The following is a 26,997-nucleotide window of genomic DNA, read 5'->3' on the forward strand; positions in this document are numbered from 1 at the left end:
AGATATTAAAGTCCTGAAAGAGAGAAAAAATAACAAAGCAGGAAGCCCCTAGTGCAGTTGAGCCGCGTTTTGGGGCGTGCCGTAGTCGTGTCCCCCCACCTATGCCCATGGTATTTTCAATGCATACTTATGTACGCGTGGCACGGATTTCGCCGTTTGGCTGGGACTGGGGTGGGGGCTGCATTGCTATGCGAGCTCAGAACGTGCCAGGCGGTCTTGTTGCAGATTACTCTGGGCGCGCTTGACTGTGTCCGGATGTTTAATCACCGAACTGGTGGATTGCCTGAAGAGGCTGCTTTGTGCTTCTGCTACGAGGGCCGCAGTGTGCTCCTCCGTGCGGAGAGAGCGCTCTGTGTTTCCATTGACTATGATGACCCCCCGAGGTCCTGGCATCTTGAGCTTAAGGCATGCATAATGCGGTACCGCATTGAATCTCGCAAATGCGGTTCGCCCGAGCAGTACATGATAGCCACTGCGGAACGGGACTATATCGAGGATTAACTCCTCACTTCAGAAGTTATCCGGGGATCCGAAGACCACTTCCAGTGTGACTGAGCCTGTGCCATGGGCCTCTACACCTGGTATGCCGCCTTTGAAGGTCGTTTTTGTGGGTTTGATCCTTAAGGGGTCTATACCCATTTTGCGCACTGTGTCCTGATAAAGCAGGTTCAGGCTGCTGCGCCGTCCATAAGGACTCGAGTGAGGTGAAATCCATCGATGATTGGGTCTAGGACCAGTGCGGTGAATCCGCCATGACGGATACTAGTGGGATGGTCCCTGCGATCAAAGGTGATAGGACAGGAGGACCATGGGTTGAAGTTTGGGGCGACTGGCTCCAACGCATATACGTCCCTTAGCGCACGCTTCCGCTCCCTCTTGGGGATGTGGGTTGCGTATATCATGTTCACCGTCTGCACTTGTGGGGGGAACCTCTTCTGTCCTCCGGTGTTTGGCGCCGGGGCTCCTCCTCGTCATCGCTATGTGACCCCTTATCTTTGTTTTCGGCATTTAACTTGCCGGCCTGCTTGAACACCCAACATTCCCTGTTGGTGTGGTTGGCTGGCTTGTCGGGGGTGCCGTTGATGTCTACTACACAACCTTCTTCTTGTAGACGTTGTTGGGCCTCCAAGTGCAGAGGTTTGTAGGATAGTAGCAAATTTCCCTCAAGTGGATGACCTAAGGTTTATCAATCCGTAGGAGGCGTAGGATGAAGATGGTCTCTCTCAAGCAACCCTGCAACCAAATAACAAAGAGTCTCTTGTGTCCCCAACACACCCAATACAACGGTAAATTGTATAGGTGCACTAGTTCGGTGAAGAGATGGTGATACAAGTGCAATATGGATAGTAGATAATAGTTTTTGTAATCTGAAAATATAAAAACAGCAAGGTAACTAATGATAAAAGTGAGCGTAAACTGTATTGCAATGTGTGTAAATAAGGCCTAGGGTTCATACTTTCGCTAGTGTAAGTTCCCTCAACAATAATATCATAATTGTATCATAAAACTATCCCTCAACATGCAACAAAGAGTCACTCCAAAGTCACTAATAGAGGAGAACGAACAAAGAAAATAATGGTAGGGTACGAAACCACCTCAAAGTTATTCTTTCCAATCAATCCGTTGGGCTATTCCTATAAGTGTCACAAACAGCCCTAGAGTTCATACTAGAATAACACCTTAAGATACAAATCCACCAAACCCCTAATGTCACCTAGATAATCCAATGTCACCTCAAGTATACGTGGGCATGATTATACGATATGCATCACACAATCTCAGATTCATCTATTCAACCAACACAAAGGACCTCAAAGAGTGCCCCAAAGTTCTATCAGAGAATCACGGCGAAAATGTGTGCCAACCCCTATGCATAGGTTCATGGGCGGAACCCGCAAGTTGATCACCAAAACATACATCAAGTGAATCACGTGATATCCCATTGTCACCATAGATATCCACGGCAAGACATACATCAAGTGTTCTCAAATCTTTAAAGACTCAATCCGATAAGATTACTTCAAAGGGGAAACTCAATTCATTACAAGAGAGTAGAGGGGGAAAGAAAACATCATAGGATCCAACTATAATAGCAACGCTCGCGATACATCAAGATCGTATCATCTCAAGAACACGAGAGAGAGAGATCAAACACATAGCTACGGGTACATACCCTCGGCCTCGAGGGAGAACTACTCCCTCCTCGTCATGGAGAGCACCGGGATGATGAAGATGGCCACCGGAGAAGGATTCCCCCCGGCAGGGTGCCGGAATGGGTCTAGATTGGCTTTCGGTGGCTACGGAGGCTTCTGGCGGCGGAACTCCCGATCTATTCTCCGTTTTGGAATTTTTACGATACGTAGGTATATATGGGTACAAGGGGTACGTCGGTGGACCGAAGGGGGGCCACGAGGCAGGGGGGCGCGCCCCTACCATCGTGAGCACCTCCTTCATCTTCTGACGTAGGGTCCAAGTCTATCCGGTAGGTTTCCTTCCAAAAATAACTTCTCCAGTTGATTTTGTTCCGTTTGATATTCCTTTCCCTCGAAACACTGAAATAGGCATAAAATAGCAAATCTGGGCTGGGCCTCCGGTTAATAGGTTAGTCCCAAAAAATAATATAAAAGTGGAAAATAAAGCCCAATATTGCCCAAAACAGTAGATAATATAGCATGGAGCAATCAAAAATTATAGATACGTTGGAGACATATCAAGCATCCCCAAGCTTAATTCCTGCTCGTCCTCGAGTAGGTAAATGATAAAAACAGAATTTTTGATGCGGAGTGCTACTTGGCATAATTTCAATGTAATTCTTCTTAATTGTGGCATGAATATTGAGATCCATAAGATTCAAGACAAAAGTTAAATATTGACATAAAAACAATAATACTTCAAGCATACTAACTAAGCAATTATGTTTTCTCAAAATAACATGGCCAAAGAAAGTTATCCCTACAAAATCATATAGTCTGGCTATGCTCTATCTTCACCACACAAAATATTTAAATCATGCACAACCCCGATGACAAGCCAAGCAATTGTTTCATACTTTTGATGTTCTCAAACTTTTTCAATCTTCACGCAATATATGAGCGTGAGCCATGGACATAGCACTATAGGTGGAATAGAATGGTGGTTGTGGAGAAGACAAAAAGGAGAAGATAGTCTCACATCAACTAGGCGTATCAATGGGCTATGTAGATGCCCATCAATAGATATCAATGTGAGTGAGTAGGGATTGCCATGCAACAGATGCACTAGAGCTATAAATTTATGAAAGCTCAAAAGAAACTAAGTGGGTGTGCATCCAACTTGCTTGCTCACGAAGACCTAGGGAATTTTGAGGAAGCCCATCATTGGAATATACAAGCCAAGTTCTATAATGAAAGATTCCCACTAGTATATGAAAGTGACAACATAGGAGACTCTCTATCCTGAAGATCATGGTGCTACTTTGAAGCACAAGTGTGGTAAAAGGATAGTAGCATTGCCCCTTCTCTCTTTTTCTCTCATTTTTTTATTTTTTTATTTGGGCCTTCTCTTTTTTATGGCCACTTTTTTTATTTGGGCTTCTTTGGCCTCTTTTTTTTATTTTTCGTCCCGAGTCTCATCCCGACTTGTGGGGGAATCATAGTCTCCATCATCCTTTCCTCACTGGGACAATGCTCTAATAATGATGATCATCATACTTTTATTTTTCTTACAACTCAAGAATTACAACTCGATACTTAGAACAAGATATGACTCTATATGAATGCCTCCGGCGGTGTACCGGGATGTGCAATGATGCATGAGTGACATGTATGAAAGAATCGGTGGCCTTGCCACAAATACGATGTCAACTACATGATCATGCAAAGCAATATGACAGTGATGAAGCGTGTCATAATAATGTAATGGTGGAAAGTTGCATGCAATATATCTCGGAATGGCTATGGAAATGCCATAATAGGTAGGTATGGTGGCTATTTTGAGGAAGGTGTATGGTGGGTTTATGGTACCGGCGAAAGTTGCGCGGTACTAGAGAGGCTAGCAATGGTGGAAGGGTGAGAATGCATATAATCCATGGACTCAACATTAGTCATAAAGAACTCACATACTTATTGCAAAAATCTATTAGTTATCGAAACAAAGTACTACGTGCATGCTCCTAGGGGGATAGATTGGTAGGAAAAGACCATCGCTCGTCCCCGACCGCCACTCATAAGGAAGGCAATCAATAAATAAATCATGCTCCGACTTCATCACATAACGGTTCACCATATGTGCATGCTACGGGAATCACAAACTTCAACACAAGTATTTCTCAAATTCACAACTACTCAACTAGCATGACTCTAATATTACCATCCTCATATCTCAAAACAATCATCGAGTATCAAACTTCTCTTAGTATTCAACACACTCATAAGAGAATTTTATTATTCTTGAATACCTAGCATATTAGGATTTTAAGCAAATTACCATGCTATTAATGCTCTCAAAATAATCTAAGTGAAGCATGAGAGTTCATCTATTTATTCAAAATAAAACTACCACCATGCTCTAAAAGATATAAGTGAAGCACTAGAGCAAATGACAAACTACTCCGAAGGATATAAGTGAAGATCAATGAGTAGTTGAATAATTATGCAAATATGTGAAGACTCTCTAACATTTAATAATTTCAGATCTTGGTATTTTATTAAAACAGCAATCAAAGCAAAAGAAAATGACATTCTAAGAATAGCAAACATCATGTGAAGAAGCAAAAACTTAGGATCAACCGGTACTAACCGATAGTTGTTGAAGAAGAAAGGTGGGATGCCAACCGGGGCATCCCCAAGCTTAGACGCTTGAGACTTCTTGAAATATTATCTTGGGGTGCCTTGGGCATCCCCAAGCTTGAGCTTTTGTGTCTCCTTAATTCCTCTCATATCACGGTCTCCCTAAATCTCAAAAGCTTCATCCACACAAAACTCAACAAGGACTCGTGAGATAAGTTAGTATAAACCATTGCCAAAACCTTATCATAATCTACTGTAGCAAATCACTAAAATTATTATTCTACATTTCATACTAAATGTCTCTGCATATTTAATAGTCCTATCCTCAAATAGAATCATTAAAGAAGCAAACATATGCAAACAATGCAAACATAACAGCAATCTGCCTAAACAGGATAGTCTCTAAAGAATGCAGAAACATCCATACTTCCCTAGCTCCAAAAATTATTAAAGAAAATTCCCACCGTAGTAAATTTATCAGAGCTTAATATGAAAAATGTTTCAACATTTTATCACATTCTGACTTTTCTAGGGAATTATTGCAACAGCGGTAAACTTTCTATTTTCAAACAGCAACATGTATACTTGTAACATAGGCATAGTAAAGGCTATCAATGCCACTTTTATTGAAATAAAAGATGCAAAACATTATTCTAAATAACATCAATAAAATCCTAACAAAATAAATTGACGCTCCAAGCAAAACACATATCATGTGGCGAATAAAAATATAGCTCCAAGTAAAGTTACCGATGAACGAAGACGAAAGAGGGGATGCCTTCCGGGGCATCCCCAAGCTTAGGATCTTGGCTATCCTTGAATATTACCTTGGGGTGACTTGGGAATCCCCAAGCTTAGGCTCTTTCTACTCCTTATTCCATAGTCCATCGAATCCTTACCCAAAACTTGAAAACTTCACAACACAAAACTTCACAGAAAACTCGTAAGCTCCGTTAGTATAAGAAAATAAATCACCACTTCAAGGTACTGTAATGAACTCATTATTTATTTATATTGGTGTTAAACCTACTGTATTACAACTTATCTATGGTTTATAAACTATTTTACTAGCCATAGATTCATCAAAATAAGTAAACAACACATGAAAAACAGAATCTGTCAAAAACAGAACAGTCTGTAGTAATCTGGATCAAACGTATACTTCTGGAACTCATAAAATTGTCAAATAAATTGCTGGACCTGAGGAATTTATCTATTAATAATCTGCAAAAATAATTAACTAAATATCACTCTCCAAATAAAAATGGCAGTAGTTCTCGTGAGCACTAAAGTTTCTGTTTTTTACAGCATGATCAACAAGACTTTCCCCAAGTCTTCCCAAAGGTTCTACTTGGCACAAACACTAATTAAAAGCATAAAACCACATCTAAGCATAGGATAGATGAATTATTTATTACTAAACAGGAACAAAAAGCAAGGAACAAAAATAAAGTTGGGTTGCCTCCCAACAAGCGCTATCGTTTAACGCCTCTAGCTAGGCATGATAATGACAATGATGCTCACATAAAGGATAAGAATTGAAACATAAAGAGAGCATCGTGAAGAATATGACTAACAAATTTAAGTCTAACCCACTTCCTATTCATAGGTATTTTGTGAACAAACAACTTATGGGAGCAATAATCAACTAGCATAGGAAGGCAAAACAAGCATAACTTCAAAACTTTAAGCACATAGAGAGGAAACTTGATATTATTGCAATTCCTACAAGCATATATTCCTCCCTCATAATAATTTTCAGCAGCATCATGAATTAATTTAACAATATAACCAGTACCTAAAGCATTCTCTTCATGATCTACAAGCATAGAAAATTTATTACTCTCCACATAAGCAAAATTCTTCTCATGAATAATAGTGGGAGCATCATAAGAGACTTGAATACTATAAATTGCTTCCACATTAAAAGAGTTATATTCAGAGAAGGGGTAATCATAATCATGACAAGTTTTATAAATATAATCACTACTTTTTATAGCGTAAGTATCATCACAATAATCATCATAAGTAGGAGGCATGCTATCATCATTATAAACCTGCATATCAAAACTTGGGAGACTAAAAATATCATCATTATTAATCATAGCTTGCCCAAGCTTGGGACAAACATTAATTGCAGCAGATATATTCTCAAAAACATCATCTTCATCAAACGTAGAATCCCCAAGCTTGGGCCTTTTCATATCATAAGTATAATCACTCTCATCATTAATAGTATGGATAGCACCAATAGTATAGCAATTATCATATTCGTCCAGGCAAGTGCCAAAAAGATTTTCAAGATCATAAGAAGTATCATTATCTTCCACAATTATATTTTCATGAGGCACAATAGTAATAGGAGCAGCATTATTTGGGAGAGATATCTTTTTACCTCTCTTCCTTTTTCTTTTCTTCTTCTTCACCACATCATGTGTGGGTTCAATCCTCTTTTTGGAGCTCCTTATTAATGAGATTGGTTGAATAGGAGGCTCCTCCTCGTTACCTGATTCATCATAAGAAATAATAGGAGGATATTGGGAAGTCTCTTCCCTTTCGTTAGCATTCTCTTCATCTTCTATTTGTTTTCTTTTCTTTATGTAGTTGACAATATAAGGATTTTCAATGCAATTCACTGCGCAATACATATAAATTTCCTCTAGATCAAAATGAAGAACTTTATCAAGGGCAAATTTTGGAATATCCTTAGTTCTACGTTTAATTTCTTCATAACCCAAGAGCAAACTAAGTTCATTATGATGTGCAAGGGAAATCAAGTCATCACAATTTTTGGACACGATACGCTCATGAAACAATTTGCATTGGGTACTAAGATGATCACGTTCATTGCAAAGTTCACAAGTAGGGCTAAGAAAAGATAAATTTTCAGCACATTCATCTAGCTCTTCTTGCAACAATTTGGTTTCTAAGTACTTATGCCTCTTGCAATATCTATCTTCCCTATTTGGTGTGTACTTGCAAACCCAGTCTACTCCACAAAAATTGACATGTTTATAGGAGGCATTTTCATCATAACTAGTGCAATCATCATTAGCATCATGGATATTCAAAGAATTCGTACTAACAACATTGCAATCATGCTCATCATTCAAATATTTAGTGCCAAACATTTTATAGATTTCTTCTTCTAGCACTTGAGAACAATTATCCTTTCCATCATACTCACGAAAGATATTAAAAAGATGAAGCGTATGAGACAAACCTAATTCAATTTTTTTTGTAATTTTCTTTTATAAACTAAACTAGTGATAAAACAATAAACTAAAAGACCCGATTGCAAGATCTAAAGATATACCTTCAAGCACTCACCTCCCCGGTAACGGCGCCAGAAAAGAGCTTGATGTCTACTACACAACCTTCTTCTTGTAGACATTGTTGGGCCTCCAAGTGCAGAGGTTTGTAGGACAGTAGCAAATTTCCCTCAAGTGGATGACCTAAGGTTTATCAATCCGTAGGAGGCGTAGGATGAAGATGGTCTCTCTCAAGCAACCCTGCAACCAAATAACAAAGAGTCTCTTGTGTCCCCAACACACCCAATACAATGGTAAATTGTATAGGTGCACTAGTTCAGCGAAGAGATGGTGATACAAGTGCAATATGGATAGTAGATAATAGTTTTTGTAATCTGAAAAATATAAAAACAGCAAGGTAACTAATGATAAAAGTGAGCGTAAACGGTATTGCAATGTGTGTAAATAAGGCCTAGGGTTCATACTTTTGCTAGTGTAAGTTCCCTCAACAATAATATCATGATTGGATCATAAAACTATCCCTCAACATGCAACAAAGAGTCACTCCAAAGTCACTAATAGCGGAGAACGAACAAAGAGATTATGGTAGGGTACGAAACCACCTCAAAGTTATTCTTTCCAATCAATCCGTTGGGCTATTCCTATAAGTGTCACAAACAGCCCTAGAGTTTGTACTAGAATAACACCTTAAGATACAAATCAACCAAAACCCTAATGTCACCTAGATACTCCAATGTCACATCAAGTATCCGTGGGCATGATTATACGATATACATCACACTATCTCAGATTCATCTATTCAACCAACACAAAGGACCTCAAAGAGTTCCCCAAAGTTCTACCGGAGAATCACGACGAAAACGTGTGCCAACCCCTATGCATCGGTTCATGGGCGGAACCCGCAAGTTGATCACCAAAACGTACATCAAGTGAATCACGTGATATCCCATTGTCACCACAGGTATCCATGGCAAGACATACATCAAGTGTTCTCAAATCTTTAAAGACTCAATCCGATAAGATTACTTCAAAGGGGAAACTCAATTCATTACAAGAGTGTAGAGGGGGAAAGAAAACATCATAGGATCCAACTATAATAGCAAAGCTCGCGATACATCAAGATCGTATTATCTCAAGAACACGAGAGAGAGAGAGAGAGATCAAACACATAGCTACTGGTACATACCTTCAGCCCCGAGGGAGAACTACTCCCTCCTCGTCATGGAGAGCACCGGGATGATGAAGATGGCCACCGGAGAAGGATTCCCCCTGGCAGGGTGCCGAAACAGGTCTAGAATGGCTTTCGGTGGCTACGGAGGCTTCTGGCGGCGGAACTCCCGATCTATTCTCCGTTCTGGAAGTTTTACGATACGTAGGTATATATGGGTACAAGGGGTACGTCGGTGGACCGAAGGGGGGGCCACGAGGCAGGGGGGCGCGCCCCTACCCTCGTGAGCACCTCCTTCATCTTCTGACATAGGGTCCAAGTCTATCCGGTAGGTTTCCTTCCAGAAATAACTTCTCTAGTTGATTTTGTTCCGTTTTGACTCCGTTTGATATTCCTTTCCCTCGAAACACTGAAATAGGCATAAAATAGCAAATCTGGGCTGGGCCTCCGGTTAATAGGTTAGTCCCAAAAAATAATATAAAAGTGGAAACTAAAGCCCAGTATTGCCCAAAACAATAGATAATATAGCATGGAGCAATCAAAAATTATAGATACGTTGGAGACGTATCAGCCGTGTATTTGACACGAGTGATCGAGTATACGGTCCAAACTGGACAGGCCCGGAGTGCTTCTTTTGAATGGCTTTTTCCGCTGACCGGGTTTAGAGCCTCTGAATCCGGCATTGACTGCCGTATCCTCGTATTGTCGCTGTTGATGTGGCGCTTGTGTTTGTTGTGACGTGACCTGCCATTGCTATCCTTGGTATCCGAAGTACCATAGTTCTTTGATATATTATTGCTGCGAGCCAGCCAGCTGTCCTCTCCCGTGCAAAAGCGGATCATGAGTGTCGTGAGGGCTGCCATAGATTTTGGCTTTTCCTGGCCAAGGTGCCGGGCGAGCCACTCGTCGCGGATGTTGTGCTTAAAAGCTGCTAGGGCCTTTGCATCCGGACAATCGACGATTTGATTTTTCTTTGTCAGGAACCATGTCCAGAATTGCCTGGCCGATTCCTCTGGCTGCTGAATTATGTGGCTCAAGTCATCGGCATCTGGTGGTCGCACATAAGTGCCCTAGAAGTTGTCGAGGAACGCGGCTTCCAGATCTTCCCAACAGCCAATGGATTCTGCTGGCAGGCTGTTGAGCCAATGCCGAGCTGGTCCTTTGAGCTTGAGTGGGAGGTATTTGATGGCATGTAGATCGTCACCATGGGCCATGTGGATGTGCAGGAGGAAGTCCTCGATCCATACCGCAGGATCTGTTGTGCCGTCGTATGATTCGATATTTACGGGTTTGAAACCCTTTGGGATTTGGTGATCCATTACTTCGTCTGTGAAGCATAGGGGGTGTGCGGCGCCTCTGCACCGGGATATGTCGCGAAGCAGCTCAAATGAGTCTTGTCCGCTGTGTTCGGCCGGGCCGGATTTACTTTTACTGTATCCGGCGTGACGGTTATTGTCTCGCGTAGTGGCGCGCCCTCATGATCCGTAGATCGATCTTGCGTGTTTTGCTTTGTCCTCCAATATGCCTCGCAGGTCTAGCGTGTTTCCCTGTGCCTTGACATTTTTATTTGAGTGGCGTCGGTGTGCGGGCTGAGCTTTTGGCTGAAATGCCTCTCTATCGCGGCCACGAGGTGGCCGACCAGCCTCGTCATACGCTAGAGATGTAGGTTTTAATGCTTCCTCCTCCAGTCGAGGTAGCAACCTGCGCTTTGGGTAACTCTTGGAGGGGTGTTCGAGTTCATATTCCTCGGCCGCAAGGACTTCAGTCCATCTGTCAGCTAGCAAATCTTGATCAGCTTGATGCTGCTGTTGCTTTTTCTTAAGGCTGTTTGCCGTGGCTATAAGCCGGCACTTGAAGCGCTCTTGCTCGAGGGATCCTCAGACACAACAAATTCATCATCATCGAGGCTTGCCTCATTTTCGACGGGAGGCATGTAATTATCATCCTCCGCCTCTCCATCTGCCGCTCTCTCGGGAGGATTGGCTTCTCCATCCTCCTGCTCTAAATCTTGCTGGAGGGGATTGTCGTCATCTTCGGCACTTTCCGGAGTGCTCTTATCTCCTGTGCCGGTATCACTGCTTTTGCTTTGGCGAGACTTAGAGCGGCGCCGCTGTCGTCGGCGCTTGGGTTGCTTCTTGGAGGGGTCATCCTCCGTTGTCCTGTCGCCATTGCCTTCTTTGGGTGTGTCCACCATGTATATATCATATGATGAGGTGGCTGTCCAGTGCCCTGTGGGCAGTGGTTCCTGTTCGTCTCTTGCATCGTCGTCCATACAGTCGATGTCTTCGGAGTCGAAGTCGAGCGTGTCGGTCAAATTGTCGATAGTGGCTACTAAGTGGGTGGTGGGTGGGCGGCGAATTTCTTCGTCATCCGCATCCCAATCCTGCCGGACATAGTTCGGCCAGGACTCTCCTGACAAGGAGAGAGACCTTAATGAGTTTAGTATGTCGCTGAAGGGCGAGTGATGAAAGATATCCGCGGAGGTGAACTCCATGATCGGTGCCCAGTCGGATTCGATAGGCTCGGGCGCAGGCGATTCGCAGTCCGTGGTCGGGGAAGAATCCGACAGTTCGGCGTCACGGCTCCCATGAAAGGTAAGGTCGATACTCGGCTCGATCGCCACTGAGAATACGACCTCCGTGGCAGGGTCTATCCACCCGTCCATGGATGGCGCAATTGGCTCTGAATTGAGGGTCGGAGCGGTTGCCGGTGCGGTCTCCTGAACACTGTCTGATGGTAGAGCTAAATCATGCTCATCGTGACCGTGCGGCGCACTCGGCAGGGGCTCGAATCCGTCAAGGATCAAGTCTCCGCGGATGTCGGTTGTGTAGTTTAAGCTTACAAACCTGACCTGGTGGCCTGGGGCGTAACTCTCGATCTGCTCCATATGGCCAAGCGAGTTGGCCCGCAGTGCGAAGCCGCCGAATACAAAGATCTGTCCGGGGAGAAAAGTCTCACCCTGGACTGCATCGCTATCGATGATCGAAGTAGCTATCAAGCCTAATGATGACGACACAGAGGAACTCTCAATGAAAGCACCAATGTTGGTGTCAAAACCGGCGGATCTCAGGTAGGGGGTCCCAAACTGTGCGTCTAGGCGGATGGTAACAGGAGGCAGGGGACACGATGTTTACCCAGGTTCGGGCCCTCTTGATGGAGGTAATACCCTACGTCCTGCTTGATTGTTCTTGATAATATGAGTAGTACAAGAGTTGATCTACCACGAGATCAAAGAGGTTAAACCCTAGAAGCTAGCCTATGGTATGATTGTTGTTGTCCATACGGACTAAACCCTCGGTTTATATAGACACCAGAGGGGGCTAGGGTTACACAGAGTCGGTTACAAGGAAGGAGATCTACATATCCATATTGCCAAGCTTGCCTTCCACGCCAAGGAGAGTCCCATTCGGACACGGGACAAAGTCTTCAATCTTGTATCTTCATAGACCAACAGTCCGGCCAAAGGATATAATCCGGCTATCCGGATACCCCCTAATCCAGGACTCCCTCACCTAGTGTCACATATATTTCATAGTCTGATTTGGACATGGCATAGTGCTAATGGTGTTTTATGTGATTCAACATAACCATTGATTTGTAGCATTTCATAGAGTTAAATGTGGTTTGATGCTGCTATTGAACACTTGATTAACATGTCCCTGCATCTTTACTATCAACAATTTGTGCCTGACTTGCCTTGAACTGCGCACTAGAACTACTATCGAGGAGAGCACTACAAGTTCGTGTTTAGCTATTTACTGTCGCATGTACCTGTGCTTCAAATTTGTGACTGCTATCAATTATAAAATTTGAACTCTTCAGCCATTTCCAAGTACAAAAAATGTATATTAGTGTGTCATATGTTTCGTTTGGTTTATATGGTAATGATGATCTTTCTCACCCTGTGTCTACCTACATGCAGATCAACGGGTCTCTGGCTCGCAGGGCCATCAAGGACCTGATGGAGAGGGGGCTCATCAGGATGGTGTTAATCCACTCCAGCCAGCAGATCTTCACCAGGACGACAAACACCTGATTTATCATTATCATGTATTCTATGGTTGTTTTCTAGTCCAGTAGACTAAGGTGTTGCTATTATATTGAAGTTCACTATGTTCAGGGAGGCACTCTGTGCCGCCATTAATGTTGAATTACTTTTGAGTTTTGGTAAACTTTAAGATCGTTTTGTGAGCGCGATGAAATCAACCTTATATGTTGGATATGTTGTTGGAAACTTATTGTTGTTATGCTTGTTGAAATTATTTTTCAAATGTGTGTGTGTATATATATATATGAAATTGAATGAATTTAAGAAAAAACAAGGGCTGTACAGGCTCTTTGCCGTCTGCTGGCAGGTGGTAAAGACCTTTGCCATCAGTCAGCAGATGGCAAAGCTGCCACGTGGCAGCTACCTATGCAACCTAGGGTGCACTTGGATCGCCTATTTGGCATCTTTGTCGTCTGCTGGCATACGGCAAATACCTTTGCATCTTTGCCATTTGCCAGCAGACGGCATAGCATGCCACATGCTAGCTACCTGGGGGGACATCTGGGCTGGCCTATTTGGGCACTTGGCCGTCTGCCGGCAGACAGCAAAGATGCAAAGGTCTTTTCCGTCTGCCAACAAACGGCAAAGCACATCATTAACCCCTCAATGGACCTAAGCTGCCACGTGTGCCGTCCAGGCCCTTTGCCATCTGCCAGCGGATGGCAAAGGCCTTTGCATCTTTGCGTTTTGCCAGCAGACGACAACGATCCCTTTGTCGTAGTTTGTTCAGTTGGATGTGTTGCTGTCTGCTGGCGGACGGCAAAGGCCTTTGCCATCCGCCATGCATGCCTTTCCCATCTACCATGGCAGACGACGAAGTTCCTAATTCCTGTAGTGAAAGTAATATGGGATCTTTGTTAGATTAGCAATTATGCATATGAGAGCCACTGAACATTTTCATCGTGGTCTTCTCCTCGGTATGACTCAATAAAAAGAAATGAAATTCAGAGAAATACACTGAAATATTTTTGGGAGTTTTTGGTTTTCTTGAACAAGCAAATAAAAGGGAAAAGCAAAAACGAGAAAAAATATTTACGCGAGAATGCTCCCAACAAGCAAAATAAGAACAAGGAAATCTTTTTTGAGTTTTCTTTTTAGTGCTATAGCTAACCACTCCAGAAAGAAAAAAAATCAAAAATAAGTAGGAAATATTTTCTATTTTCTCAAGGTTTTTCAAACACACAAGAAGAAAGCAAGAAAGTAAATTTACCACGGATAGTACAATGAAAAAGTGTGGACACCAACAAATGAAATGTGTGAACATGAATGTAAAGTTGGTGGAAATACGTACTCCCCCAAGCTTAGGCTTTTGGACTAACTTGGTAATCAATAGTCGAAGAAACCATGGGGCCCCATGTCAAAATACTGAGGAGCGGGGACCTGTGGATCCCACTGCTGAGGCTCAACCTATGCTGCAGCTAGGTTGTTTCGGTAGGCGATGATGTCCGCGGGCATAATCCTGTATCCACCCCTGGCAATAGGATCAAACAAAGCAGGTGCAGGCAATGGGATAATATCACGAGTTCTCACACGGAAAACCAGGTTATACAGAATAGGGATGTTAGGGTAATCGACAGCTATAAGCTGGTGGTGTTCCATGGCCGTGCGATCTAGGTAAACCTTGGGCAAAGGATAATCATGCAAGCGTATCTGAACGTTAAAGCGAGTCGCCAAACGAGTGGCGTAAATACCTCCATGTATTTTACCCTTGGATTTATTAATATGAAGGCGACGTGCCACAATAGCTCCCAAGCTATAAGTGGTGTTGCCTTGGAGTGCACTGCGTAAAACAACAAGGTCTGGGGCACTGAGTGCACCCACCTTCTCTCTAGCAAGCAAGCACTTTGCGATGAAAAGAGCAAAATAATGAACGGCAGGAAAATGCAAGGTAGTAGCGGTGTCACTCGACACTCCTCTCTCATCCCCTATAGATAGAGTATGATAAAAGCCTTCGAAGATTGCAGGCCTATGCTATGCTAAACTCCCATCAGAAGGGATCAAGCATATATCACAAAATTCAGTAAGCGGTATCTGATGGGGTTCAGCGTATAAATTAAACTGCACTTCAGGGGGATTATTCCTAGGAAGTAAATTAAAACTTTGCACAAAGGAGTTTGTGAGGAGATGATACTATTCACATTCAGTTGTGATGAAATCGGTGAGGCCAACATTAGCAGCATATTGTGCAAACACCTGAAGGATTCCGGCCCCTTCCATGAACGGGGTATGCGGCCATTCGCACGTCCGTAGCTCCACCATTCTCCGGGTATGGAGATCACTGTCAGATGTCTCCCCAATCACTCCCTTTGAGTTCTTCTTGGAAGAAAACTTCCTAAAGATAGTCATGTTTTCCTGAACAAAAATTCTGAAATTTTTAGTCCATAAAATTTTCTCAACAAAACTTTACAAGATTGGTAGCAACTTCTCATAGGGATGCATAGAGGCCATAGCAAGCATTCAAACTACTTAGAACTCTAAGAATTCAACATGCAAGCTCATCTAAAGCAGCACCAAGAGTAGCTAATTATTCAAAATATAAACCACTAAAGCAAAAACTAATTGGACAAATGGAGGAGTCACATACCAAGCAACAATCCCCCAAAACAGTTTCGGAAACGGAGCTTCGAGCAAAGAGATCAAAATCCGTGGGTTTGAGAGCAAGAACACGAGAGAGAGAAATGGTGATTTTTTTGGAGGTAGGTGGTGATGTGGGACGAATAGATAAGTGAGGGGGCCCACGTGGGGACCACAACCCACCAGGGCGCGCCTGGGGGTCCTGGCGCGCCCAGGTGGGTTGTGCCCACCTGGTGCACCTCCATCTGATGTTATTTGCACCAAAAATTCATAAATATTCAGAAAAAATCGTATTAAATTTTCAGAGCATTCCGAGAACTTATATTTTTGGGTCATTTTTTATTCCACGGAAAATTCAGAAAATAGGCAAAACATGGCATTTTTTATTTAACTAATGAAAACAAAAAACAAAAGGTAGGGACAGAAGGTAGCGCTCACTAAATTCATCAATTTCATACCTCTAAAAATGATCCATTAATAAGGTTGATCAAGTCTTATTAACAACCACTTTCAATTAGCATGAAACCGAAGAACTTCCATAAATCACTAAGTTACCTCAACGTGAATATGTATGTCCCCAACAATAAGCATTTCATATTTCTTTTTAACAGTAGGTAGAGGTATTTGAAAACTTCCAATAGTGATTGTCAGAGATTTTTCAATAATATTAATACCATTCACTTGGAATTGTTTCTTCGGAAAGTGCACCGTATGCTTATTACCATTGATATGAAAAGTGATCTTGCTTTTATTGCAATCAATAACAGCTCCTGCAGTACTCAAGAAGGGTCTACCAAGGATAATCAACATGTTGTCGTCCTCGGGCATCTCAAGTATAACAAAGTCAGTCAAAATAGTAACATTAGCAACAACAACGGGCACATCCTCACAAAAACCGATAGGTATGGCAGTTGATTTTTCAGCCATTTGCAAAGATATTTCAGTAGGTGTGAGTTTATTCAAATCAAGTCTTTTATATAAAGAGAAAGGCATAACACTAGCTCCCAAATCACATAAAGCATTTTTCAGATAATTTCTTTTGATGGAGCAAGGTATAGTTGGTATTCTCCAATCTCTATGTTTTTTAGGTACTCCATCTTTAAAAGTATAATTAGCAAGGATGTTGGAGATTTCAGCTTTCGTTATTTTTGCTCTTATTGGTGATGATGTCTTTCATGTACTTTGCATAAGGAGGCATTTTTAAGATATCAGTCAAGCGAGTACGCAAAAAGACTGGCCTCTGCAGTATTTCAGCAAAGCATTCAAATTCTTCATCATCTCTCTTTTTAGTTGACTTAGGTGGAAAGGGCATAGGTTTTTGAACCCATGGTTCTCTTTCTTTACCGTGTTTCCTAGCAATAAAGTCTCTTTGATCATATCGTGTATTCTTAGGGGTGTGGGTTATCAAGATCAACTGCAGGTTCTATCTCAACATCATTGTCTGGTTCCTTATTATTTGTTTGAGTATTTTCACGAACCTCACCATTATCTTTTTCATTATCAGAAAGTGAGTGTTCATTACCAGACTGAGTTTCAGCATCAGAGATAGAAATTTCATTATCTTTATTAGGAGGTTTTTCTACTTCAGGTTCACTAGAAGCATGCAAAGTCCTATCATTTTTCTTCTTCTTTTTATTTTTAGAAGGACTACGTGCATCAATGTTAACTCTTTGAGAGTCTTGTTCAATTCTTTTTGAGTGTCCCTCAGGATAAAGTGGTTCCTGAGTCATTCTACCACCTCTAGTCATTACTCTAACAACATGATCATTGATATTATTATTCATTTCATTTAGAAACTCTCTTTAAGATTTAGCAACTTGTTCTAACTGGGTTTGAACCATAGAAGCATGCTTTCCCACACATCTAACATCATTTGAGATTCGAAATAACAAGTCACTCAAGCGAGCAATCATATCAAAATTGTATTTCAATTGTTTCATAACATTTGCATTGAAGTGATCTTATTTTTTAATGTAATTTTCAAACTCATAAAGGCATTGACTAGGATGCATATTGTGAGGATTGTCATTATCATTGAATTTCATTAGAGAATTTACCTCTACCACCTTAATTAGGTGGTGGTGGTGTATCAAGCCCATGTATTTCTTCAATAGGAGGTAAATTTTTGACATCCTCGGTGTTAATACCTTTTTCCTTCATAGATTTCTTTGCCTCTTGCATATCTTCAGGACTGAGATGTAATATACCCCTCTTCTTCGGAGTGGGTTTAGGCGGTGGTTCAGGAGGAGTCCAATCATCATAATTTTCCAATATGTTATTCAATAATTCTTCAGTTTGCCCAATAGTTTGTTCCCTGAAAACACAACCAGCACAACTATCTAGGAAATCCCTAGAAGCATCGGTTAGTCCATTATAGAAGATATCAAGTATTTCATTTTATTAAGAGGATGATTAGGCAAAGCATTGAGCAATCGGAGAAGCCTCCCCCAAGCTTGTGGGAGACTCTCTTCTTCAATTTGCACAAAGTTAAATATTTCCTACAAGGCAGCTTGTTTCTTATGAGCAGGGAAATATTTTTCAGAGAAGTAATAAATCATATCTTGGGGACTACGCACACAACCAGGAGCAAGAGTATTGTACCAAGCTTTAGCATCACCTTTAATGAGAACGGAAATAATTTGAGAATATAGTAATAGCGGGTTTTCTCATCATGAGCAAAAAGGGTGGCTATGTCATTCAACTTAGTAAGATGTGCCACAATAGTTTCAGTTTCATAACCATGGAAAGGATCAGATTCATCCAAAGTAATTAACTCTGGGTCGATAGAGAATTCATAATCCTTATCACAAATAAATATAGGTGAAGTAGCAAATTTAGGATCATATTGCATTCTAGCATTCAAGGATTTTTATTTATACTTGCATAATAATTTCTCTAGATCATCTCTATCTTTACAAGCAAGAATATCTCTAGTTGTCCCCTCATTCATAACATAACCTTCCGGTACCTTTGGTAATTCATATCTAGGAGGGCTAGTTCTAGTTGGTGTTCCAAGATTTTCAGTTTCAAGCTCATCATTAGTTTCAACAATATCATGTTTTCTTACTCTAGCAATTTGTTCATCAAGAAAGTCACCTAGTGGCACATCATCATCATCATGCAAGGTACTAGCATCATCATAAGTATCATTCATAGAAGAAGTAGCATCATCAATAACTTGCGACATATCAAGATTAATAGCATGTGGTGGTGTTGCAAGTTTACTTATAACAGAAGGTGAATCTAAAGCAGAGCTAGATGGCAGTTCCTTACCTCCCCTTGTCTTAGAGGGATAAATCTTAGTCTTAGCATCTTTTAGATTCTTCATAGTGGTAAATTGATAATAATCCCAAGTGACTCAACAAATATAGCTATGCTCCCCGGCAACGGCGCTAGAAAAAGGTCTTGATAACACACAAGTATATGGGATCGCAACCGTTTTCGAGGGTAGAGTATTCAACCCAAATTTATAAATTCGACACAAGGGGAGCCAAAGAATATTTGTAAGTATTAGCAGCTGAGTTGTCAATTCAATCACACCTGGAGATTAATTATCTGCAGCAAAGTGATCAGTAACAAAGTAGTATGATAGTTTTGATAATAGTAACAACAGCAATAGTAACGGTAACAGTGATAGCAGTAATTTTGTAGCAAGTGCAAAAGTAACGATAGCAGCAGTAACTTAGCAAGAACAATATAAGAGAAATTCATGGGCATTGGATCGGTAATTTGTTGGATGATATTCATCATGTGACAGTCATAACCTAGCACTACTGCAGGATGCTGCTAACGCGACACTATGATCAGAGACCCTTCGACAAAACTGTGTGCGATTCCATAATATCAAATGGTGGTGTAAAAAACCCATCAAAAAAGGTGCAAAACGTTTGTGATGGAGGATGCATCAAAAACGGTTCAGATTTTAGTTGCGTGTGCGATGCAGGGCATACAGTTTAGCTCAATTAACTGTTTGCGATGAGGAGGAACAAAAGAAACGGGCAGCCAGATGAAGATGTGTGCGATGTACAACATACGGTTCACTCGGATGAACTATTTGTGATTAGGCAACACAAAAGAAATGGTCAGCCAAATCAAAGGTGTGTGCGATATACGGCATGCGGTTCACTCGGATGAACTGTTTGCGTTGAGACATGAGAGCAGAAACGGTTCAAATGAACTAGATGTGTGTGATATGAGGCAAACAAGTGTGTAATCAGAAACGTGTGTGAAGACCGATAACAACACAGATGATTACTGCTAACAAGTCGTGTGTGCTGTGAGCAAACGATTGCTGGTATACAATTGTGAGTGATTGATGAAAACATCACCGATGGGTTACATTGTTTAGTCCGTGTGCGATGTGATTTTCTTTGCCCGCACAACATCTACGCTCTATCTACAGAGCATCAACATATATGCTTAAAAATACAACATTGCATAACCAAATTAAGCATACAATTACACAAGTAACTACACACATAACATTTCCACACACCAAAGCAAGCAATTACATGCATAATAAAGTAGGAGAAACAAGGATCTGATCATCTACTTATTGTTGCGACAATGCTTGCCATTGCTCTGCTTCCGGCTGGATCCCTGGCTGTTTTGGGGAAGGAGGCACTTTCTCAAGTCAACGATCCGCATGTGCATGTCGTAGCTCGTGTACGCCTCCTTGGCCGCGTACACGATGTAAGCTTTGTCGAGTTTCTCCATCCAGGCCGAGTGCCAGGCACACTTGTCCTTGTTGCACGAATCCTTCATGTCTCTATAGTAGGGGTTGATGATGGCCTCGACGAGGTGAACCAGTGAGCCCTTCTCATGCTCCTTGCTACCCATATCTTGTATTGGCCCTGGATGTCGACAAGATTCTGGCAGGCGATGCCTGAATTCTTGAGCGCCTTTACATCGCTGGTGATGTCCACCTTAGCGAACATGTAGTGGGGGCTGTTGACAAACCTGGCGAAACGCTCGCAAGGCCTTGTGGCCAGACAGTAGTGCACTACAAGAAATATGTCAATTTGTGACCCTCACTATTGGCCGCTGAAAGGTCATAGTTTTTCATTTGCGATCTTTTTGTGACAAAAAATAGAAGGTCAAAAGCTGGCAGTCGTAAACTGAAATTAGCGACCTTCTCTGTGAGAAGGCCGTAGACGTTTACGACCAAAACATAAGGTCGTTGAACCCATGACCTTTGGTTTTGGTCACTGGCTGTCTGCCCAGGCCACGTTGGATCCGACGTGGCAAAATTGCGACCAATTGAAAAGGTCGTTGAAAAGATTCAGCCCGGTCCAATTAAGTATCTATATGGGTCGAGCCCATTAATTCAGCCCATTTATTATTTTTTTACTTTCAAGTTTGGTCAGCGACATGGGCCCAGCCCAATAGAATTTTTATGTTTTAGGCCACAGCCTTTTACTGTCCACATATTTTTAGGCCTCGCCTTTTTCCAGCCCACTTGCTAGTTTTTTTGTTTCTTTTCCATTTTAAAGTAGGTCCCACTAGTCAAATGGGAACCAAATTACCAGGTTTGCTGTTTGGGTACCACAGGTCAGTTCTATATTTGTGCAAATAGATAATTTGATTCAAAAAGAGCCAATAAGGCACAATATTTCATACAACAGCCAAGCATAGTACAATTCTACTCCCTCCGTTCCAAAATAGATGACCCAACTTTGTACTAACTTGGTACAAAGTTGGGTCATCTATTTTGGAACGGAGGGAGTAGTATTTAGCTATAGAATACAACTAAATATACACATAACTATCTCCAGTGTGCTAAAACGCATTGTTTAGTGTAGTTTTTCTTCGGGATTCGTCTTCCTATAGCTCCTGTACACCCAACTTTTGAAGAATGAAAGCCAGCATATGCAAACAATAAATTATGAAAAGTTAGACACATAATCAAGTGAATCCGTGAATATAAAATTCTCATAACGATGAAAAATTGCTGCAGAACTTTAGATTTAACATGAAACCATGCATATAACATTCTCATAACAGTGAAAACTGAGATATTTTGCAAATGATTAAGTACCAGCACAGTGCAAGTTAACACAATAGATGAAGAACAACGGGTAAGGGAGCAGCGAGACACAAGCCGTATGCATTACAGGCAGTCAAACAGTTCAGGGAACAACAAACATGCATGCATGCAATTGAAGTACGTACTAGTAGTACAACACAATGCCAGGTTGGAGCAAATCATGCTTAAGCAAACAATGGCAGCAGCATGGCATAACCAAATAATAATGTGAGCAAACAACTGGATATGAGTCGCACTTGACCACAACAACGAATGTGCTACAATACTTGAGCTTCAGGCAGGGAGGAAGGATTAGACAGATGACACCTGGACAAAATACTTGAGCGCGATGCCCGGGACGGTGACCCCACGACGGAGGGCACGCGAGAGCGCAAATTGGGCGAGGGAGGCAGCGTGCCAGAAGGCCCTGGTGGCCGGGTCGCTGAGGACGTGGCGCATGCCCGAGGGCGCGTGGAAGGTGGCCTCCAGCACGGCGCGGTCGGAGGCGACGGTGCTCAAGAGGCGGCAGGCGCAGGCCGCCCGCACGACATCCGCGGGCGGGAGCCGGTGCAGGGCCGTCACAGATCCCAGGTCCTCAACACTCCAACAGCAGCAATCCAGTGCCTTCTTCTCCTGCTCGCTCTTTTTCTCCTGGGCTTGCTCCTTCTCCTGGGTGTGCTCCTTCTTCTCCTACAACAACAGCAACATCAGGTTAATGACAACAACAGTTTGAGAACAGCAGCATGTCAATTAGAACAGCATCAACTCCCGGGAATGCTTTAATTTAGTCCATTTCTTTGATCAAGAACTTATCCTAAGGACGATGTGCTATCAAACTTTGGAAAATACAGTATGAATATGACAACAATAGCAGCAAGTCCTACACTAAACTAAGCAATCATGATTTCTAACAACAGCAATCATCATCAGAAAGTCCTAACTTAACAGCAGCAAAGAGAAGAGAAGAGAGGAAAATAGAAGAAAAGAGATGAGAAGCTTTTGTTAATGAAAAAGAATTACTCATCTTTTCAAATGAATCAAATGAGTAGCTCTACACTGGAGCTCCACCACATCCTCTCGGGTGTAGGATCTCATAGACAGCATAGTCACCACCAGTAGATAGATGCATGAAGAAAACTGAATAAATATAACAGAATACTTCATGGAGAAGTTGGATAAGATGCATCGAGCAAGCAACTAATTTAGTAAGTAGTGCTCCAAGGTATTCCACATTTCAGGTGCAGCTTGCAAGCCAGCATGGAGAAAAATCTGCATCTTCTCATTGTCAGCTATGACAAATGGGTGCAAACAGGAAACATGCTGAAACTTGACTGTTAAGAAAACCATTGATCAAGTCGTCAAATCGATTCTCTAGTTCAACAAGTAGTTATACGAGGCATCAAGATTGCTAAATATCAAGAAGGCCACTTAATGAACAGAATTTAGCAGAGACCATTTGGCGGATCAGCTGGCAAATATTTCAGAAACAGAGCAAAACGGCTTTCTAATTTTGGCATCAACACAAGTACTGTTGTAGCCACGAAGCATGAGGAGGTGGTACTCCAGCACCTCAAATAGTAGCCAAATGGCGGTGGCGCCCGTGAGCACCCCGACAAAGATCTTCTTGTTCCTCCATAGGAAGAGGTCAGCAGCTGCAAAGCATAGCACATAGCACATAAACATTAATGTGATTTGTTTCTGACATTTTTGTTCTATCAAATAAGCAACGTTACTCACTAACTTTTGTTTCGGACAAATAACCATCAGTTGTTGCACCCTAAAAAACAAGAGGGACCACCCTAAAAAAACAAGAGGAAACACTAGTGATACAAGTAGCATAAGCATAATACAACACCATATATTTGACGTGTGGGGATGTATATATATATGTGTGTGTGTCTGTGTGTGTAATTAACAAAGTTGGTTCAGTTGGACATATCAAAGTGTGTAATTAACTAATTATGCATCAAGGTTTGTAGGTTCAGAAGGAAGATATAAGCAATCAAGCAATGTTAGAATCTATGCAGAATGTCAAAATAACTTTAGATATGAAGGACCAGGAGTTCCACGAAAGATCTAAAGTTACATAACAAGCATGTATTGACCATCCTACTAGTAGCAAGAACATAAACATAATCACTTAAGAAGCAGCATGAACATGAGTAGATCAAATAACTAAGTACAATTTAGTATCCCAGCTGCCACAACATTTGAAAATATTCAGCACATTAAGACAACCTGGCAATAGTTTGTAATCCAAACCAAACCCAGACCAACCCATACATTTACAAGCCCAGCAATCAAACCAAACATATAGATAGTTGTTGATGCATGCACTGAGCACTCCTACTATTGATGCATGCTCAGTACGAATTGCACAACAATACCATTAAGTATTGCATGCATACAATTAAATTCAAAAGCTACAGACTCTTGTGACCTGGGAATAAGTAGCACTACTAATTCAGAGGCATCAAAATCTAAGCCATGCAAAATTGCTCACTTCTGAATCTTGAAACAATCTCAAGGCAAAAAAAAATAACACAAAGGAGCAGTATGAACCCTGCAGGCTGCAGACCACAAGCAACAATAGCACACAAATCAAATCATAGCACCGCAAGATGGTGACTCGGTCGAGCATATCCACCTTCCTCACCTGCAACCAAATCAGAGCATAAATCAGTCAACTACACACAAGAATGTCCACAAATCAAATCTGCATATCAACTGCGGAGGCAACTGAAAGGTCAAAGCAGCAATAAGGTCTTATATTATGGGGGCGGACGGAGTACTGGATGAGAACGACTGCTTAAATGTGTACATTTTAGTTTCTGAAGTGCTCCACAAACAACTGAAATACTAGAAGGGAGTGAATACTTAATCTTGAATAAACATCAATGATAGCTATATCTATAGCAACTTATACAGAAGCACACTTCACTTAAAATTAGGAATGGTTGCAAACTCATTTATTCTCTGGGATTCAATTTCAGGACGACTTTATGCATCCGGGAAGAGTAAATATTAGGCTCTATGCTGTCGCATAACAGAGGATACTTCAATATTACATATTGTACAGAAAACTAAACTAGAGCCTCGTATCCTACTGCATGACTACAGCCTAATTACACCACCACGTGCAATTGCATGGCCAGTACAACACTGGAGAAACTCATGACAAACTCCAACAATTTGAGCATAGGTGGAGAAACTGAAACTGCAGAACCATCCATTATTCTTATACAAAACTCAAACACAAATCCATGGCGAGGTAGCAACATATTCATAGGCGACTCGAGCAATTCGATGAAGAATTCCATACGGGGAGCCAGAGAGGAGAGGCGCTTGGATGGGTACCTCGGGTAGGGGAACATGCCGAGGATGTAGCCGGCGTTTTGTCGAGCACCTGGGGCGGGCTCTGGTTGGCGCAGGACACCCGAACCGGCGCTGCGCTCGTCCCGGACTAGTGGCTGCAGGGTGGGCCGTTGTACTCGAAGATCTACGCGGGGGCGAGGGGAGGGGGCCATCAGGCGGGCTGGGAAATCAATATCTTCCCACCATGTTTGCATCAGTGGTTGTGGAGAGGAAGAACACCAGAGGTAGGGAGAAGAAGAAGAAGGTGAGGGGTCTGACCTGCTGCTGCACATCTTGCAGGCTCGCCATGGCCATGGCCATGGGAGTAAGAGATGGGCCACCTAGGGTTCTGGGCGCCGTCGAGGAGGTTGGACGCGGCGGACCTCCATGTTGACCGGAGAGGAGAAGAGGCGGGGCTCCACTATCGAGTGGATCTGGATCCTCCCTCGCCAGTCGCCAGGGAGAGGAGGAGAGGTTAGGGGCCGCCGGCGACGGGGTCGAGGGAGGAGGCCCCCGGGGATGGGAAGACCGCGTAATTCGTCGGTGGGGTTGGCTGGGGAGAGGAGGTCGATGGTGGGAGAGGAGAGGAGGTCGGCGGCGTTTGGTGGAAAGATGGAAGAGGTGCGGGTCGCCCGCCACTCGCGGCCCCTTCACGACAACGCTGGTGCCGCCGCCACCGGTCGCTCGCCACTTGGACGAGCCCCGCGTCGTCGAGGAGCAGCGCGAGGGGTGCGGCCCCGCAGGCGGAGAGGGAGCAAGGGCGCGAGCGGGTGGAGGGATCCGAAGGTGGGTGGCGCACGACCGTGATGTCGTGGCTGTGGCAGGGGACGGGGCGCTTGGGTTGGATATGGATCGAGGAGAAGGGGAAAGAGCGAGGCAGCGGAGAGGGGAAGAGAGAGGCAGGCGCGGGCTGCTAGGGTTTGGATTGGTCTGCTGAGAGGTGGACGGTCAGATCAGCTAGAACGGACGGTTCAGATCGGCTAAGGGGGGGTGATCCGTGGGATGAGCCCTGATTGGCTTAGAAAATTTATGGTTTAAAATAGTTTCTAAGTATTAAAATTATGGGTATTTTTTGAAGCAGCTATCAAAATATTTTTCAGAATGGCACAACTAAAATTTTCTCTCAAGTTAGACCACATTTTTCGATGATCGCCAATTGGCATGCATTTTTATCCTTCTAACTATTTTTAATCATTTTTCGAGTGCCCGAGAAGAGCCTTTTTTTGTGAAGGACCTACCAAATATTTGTTGTAAAATTGTACCAAATCAATTTTATAAAATACTAGGTCATGTTTAATGCACAATTGATCAAATGGTTGGGTGTCAAAAGCCTTGATCCACCTCTAGTGAAAAAGACAAATTTCTGCCGTTTCAGCAGGAAGCGGGTCAAATTTGAACCGTAGCTGCCTCATAGTTTGCTCTTTATTTTTTCCAAAAAATCATTTCTAGGTACATAACTATCTATTTAATTAGAGAAATATCAAAAGGTTTCCAAGATTCAACAACTAGCTATGAACGGTCAAGCCCGCGTTTTGACCGCATTTTGAAACGGGCATAAAAAATTGAAAAAAAAAATCAAAAAATTGAAAACCTTCGCATTGTGTCATCATATGTGACCAAGTTTTCAGGAAAAATAATAAACTTTTAATACATCAATTATTTTTAAAAAGTGTTCTCAGAAATGAGCTATCATGCGTGAAGATTCATGGCTTTCAAGCCAAATGATCAATCTTATGGCCACATTCATGGCATAGTTTGTTCAAATGATCTCATATTGTGCACAAGGGTGC

General features: G+C 42.4%; 1 protein-coding gene across 12 annotated transcripts; it reads right to left on the reverse strand.

Moving 5' to 3' along the window:
* Positions 1 to 21,348: 21,348 nt before the first annotated feature.
* Positions 21,349 to 26,100, reverse strand: LOC123148463 (uncharacterized). Of its 12 annotated transcripts, XM_044567899.1 has the most exons (7): positions 25,487 to 26,091; positions 25,211 to 25,388; positions 24,416 to 24,509; positions 23,423 to 23,505; positions 22,181 to 22,543; positions 21,554 to 21,672; positions 21,349 to 21,470 (listed from the first exon to the last, which is right to left on the reverse strand). In XM_044567899.1, the coding sequence occupies exons 1-6, from the start codon at positions 25,498 to 25,500 to the stop codon at positions 21,652 to 21,654; spliced, it is 753 nt and encodes a 250-aa protein (XP_044423834.1). In that variant the 5' UTR covers positions 25,501 to 26,091; the 3' UTR covers positions 21,349 to 21,470; positions 21,554 to 21,651. The 12 variants fall into 12 exon arrangements, 1 of the variants encoding a protein (XP_044423834.1); XR_006473901.1 differs by lacking the exon at positions 21,349 to 21,470 and adding an exon at positions 23,595 to 23,652 and having other exon boundaries at positions 21,651 to 21,672; positions 22,181 to 23,505; positions 24,501 to 24,509; positions 25,211 to 25,403; positions 25,487 to 26,099; XR_006473903.1 differs by lacking the exons at positions 21,349 to 21,470; positions 21,554 to 21,672 and adding an exon at positions 23,595 to 23,652 and having other exon boundaries at positions 22,340 to 22,543; positions 25,211 to 25,403; positions 25,487 to 26,099.
* Positions 26,101 to 26,997: the final 897 nt, after the last annotated feature.

This window comes from Triticum aestivum, chromosome 7A (assembly GCF_018294505.1).
Source record: "Triticum aestivum cultivar Chinese Spring chromosome 7A, IWGSC CS RefSeq v2.1, whole genome shotgun sequence".
Lineage (NCBI taxonomy): Eukaryota > Viridiplantae > Streptophyta > Magnoliopsida > Poales > Poaceae > Triticum > Triticum aestivum.

Coding starts and splice junctions, on each gene's coding strand:
- LOC123148463 (XM_044567899.1), bottom strand. Junction 24,510..25,210: donor GGCATGTTCCCCTACCCGAG/GTACCCATCCAA, acceptor ATTTGGTTGCAG/GTGAGGAAGGTGGATATGCT. Junction 23,506..24,415: donor TGTGGTCTGCAGCCTGCAGG/GTTCATACTGCT, acceptor TATGCTTTGCAG/CTGCTGACCTCTTCCTATGG.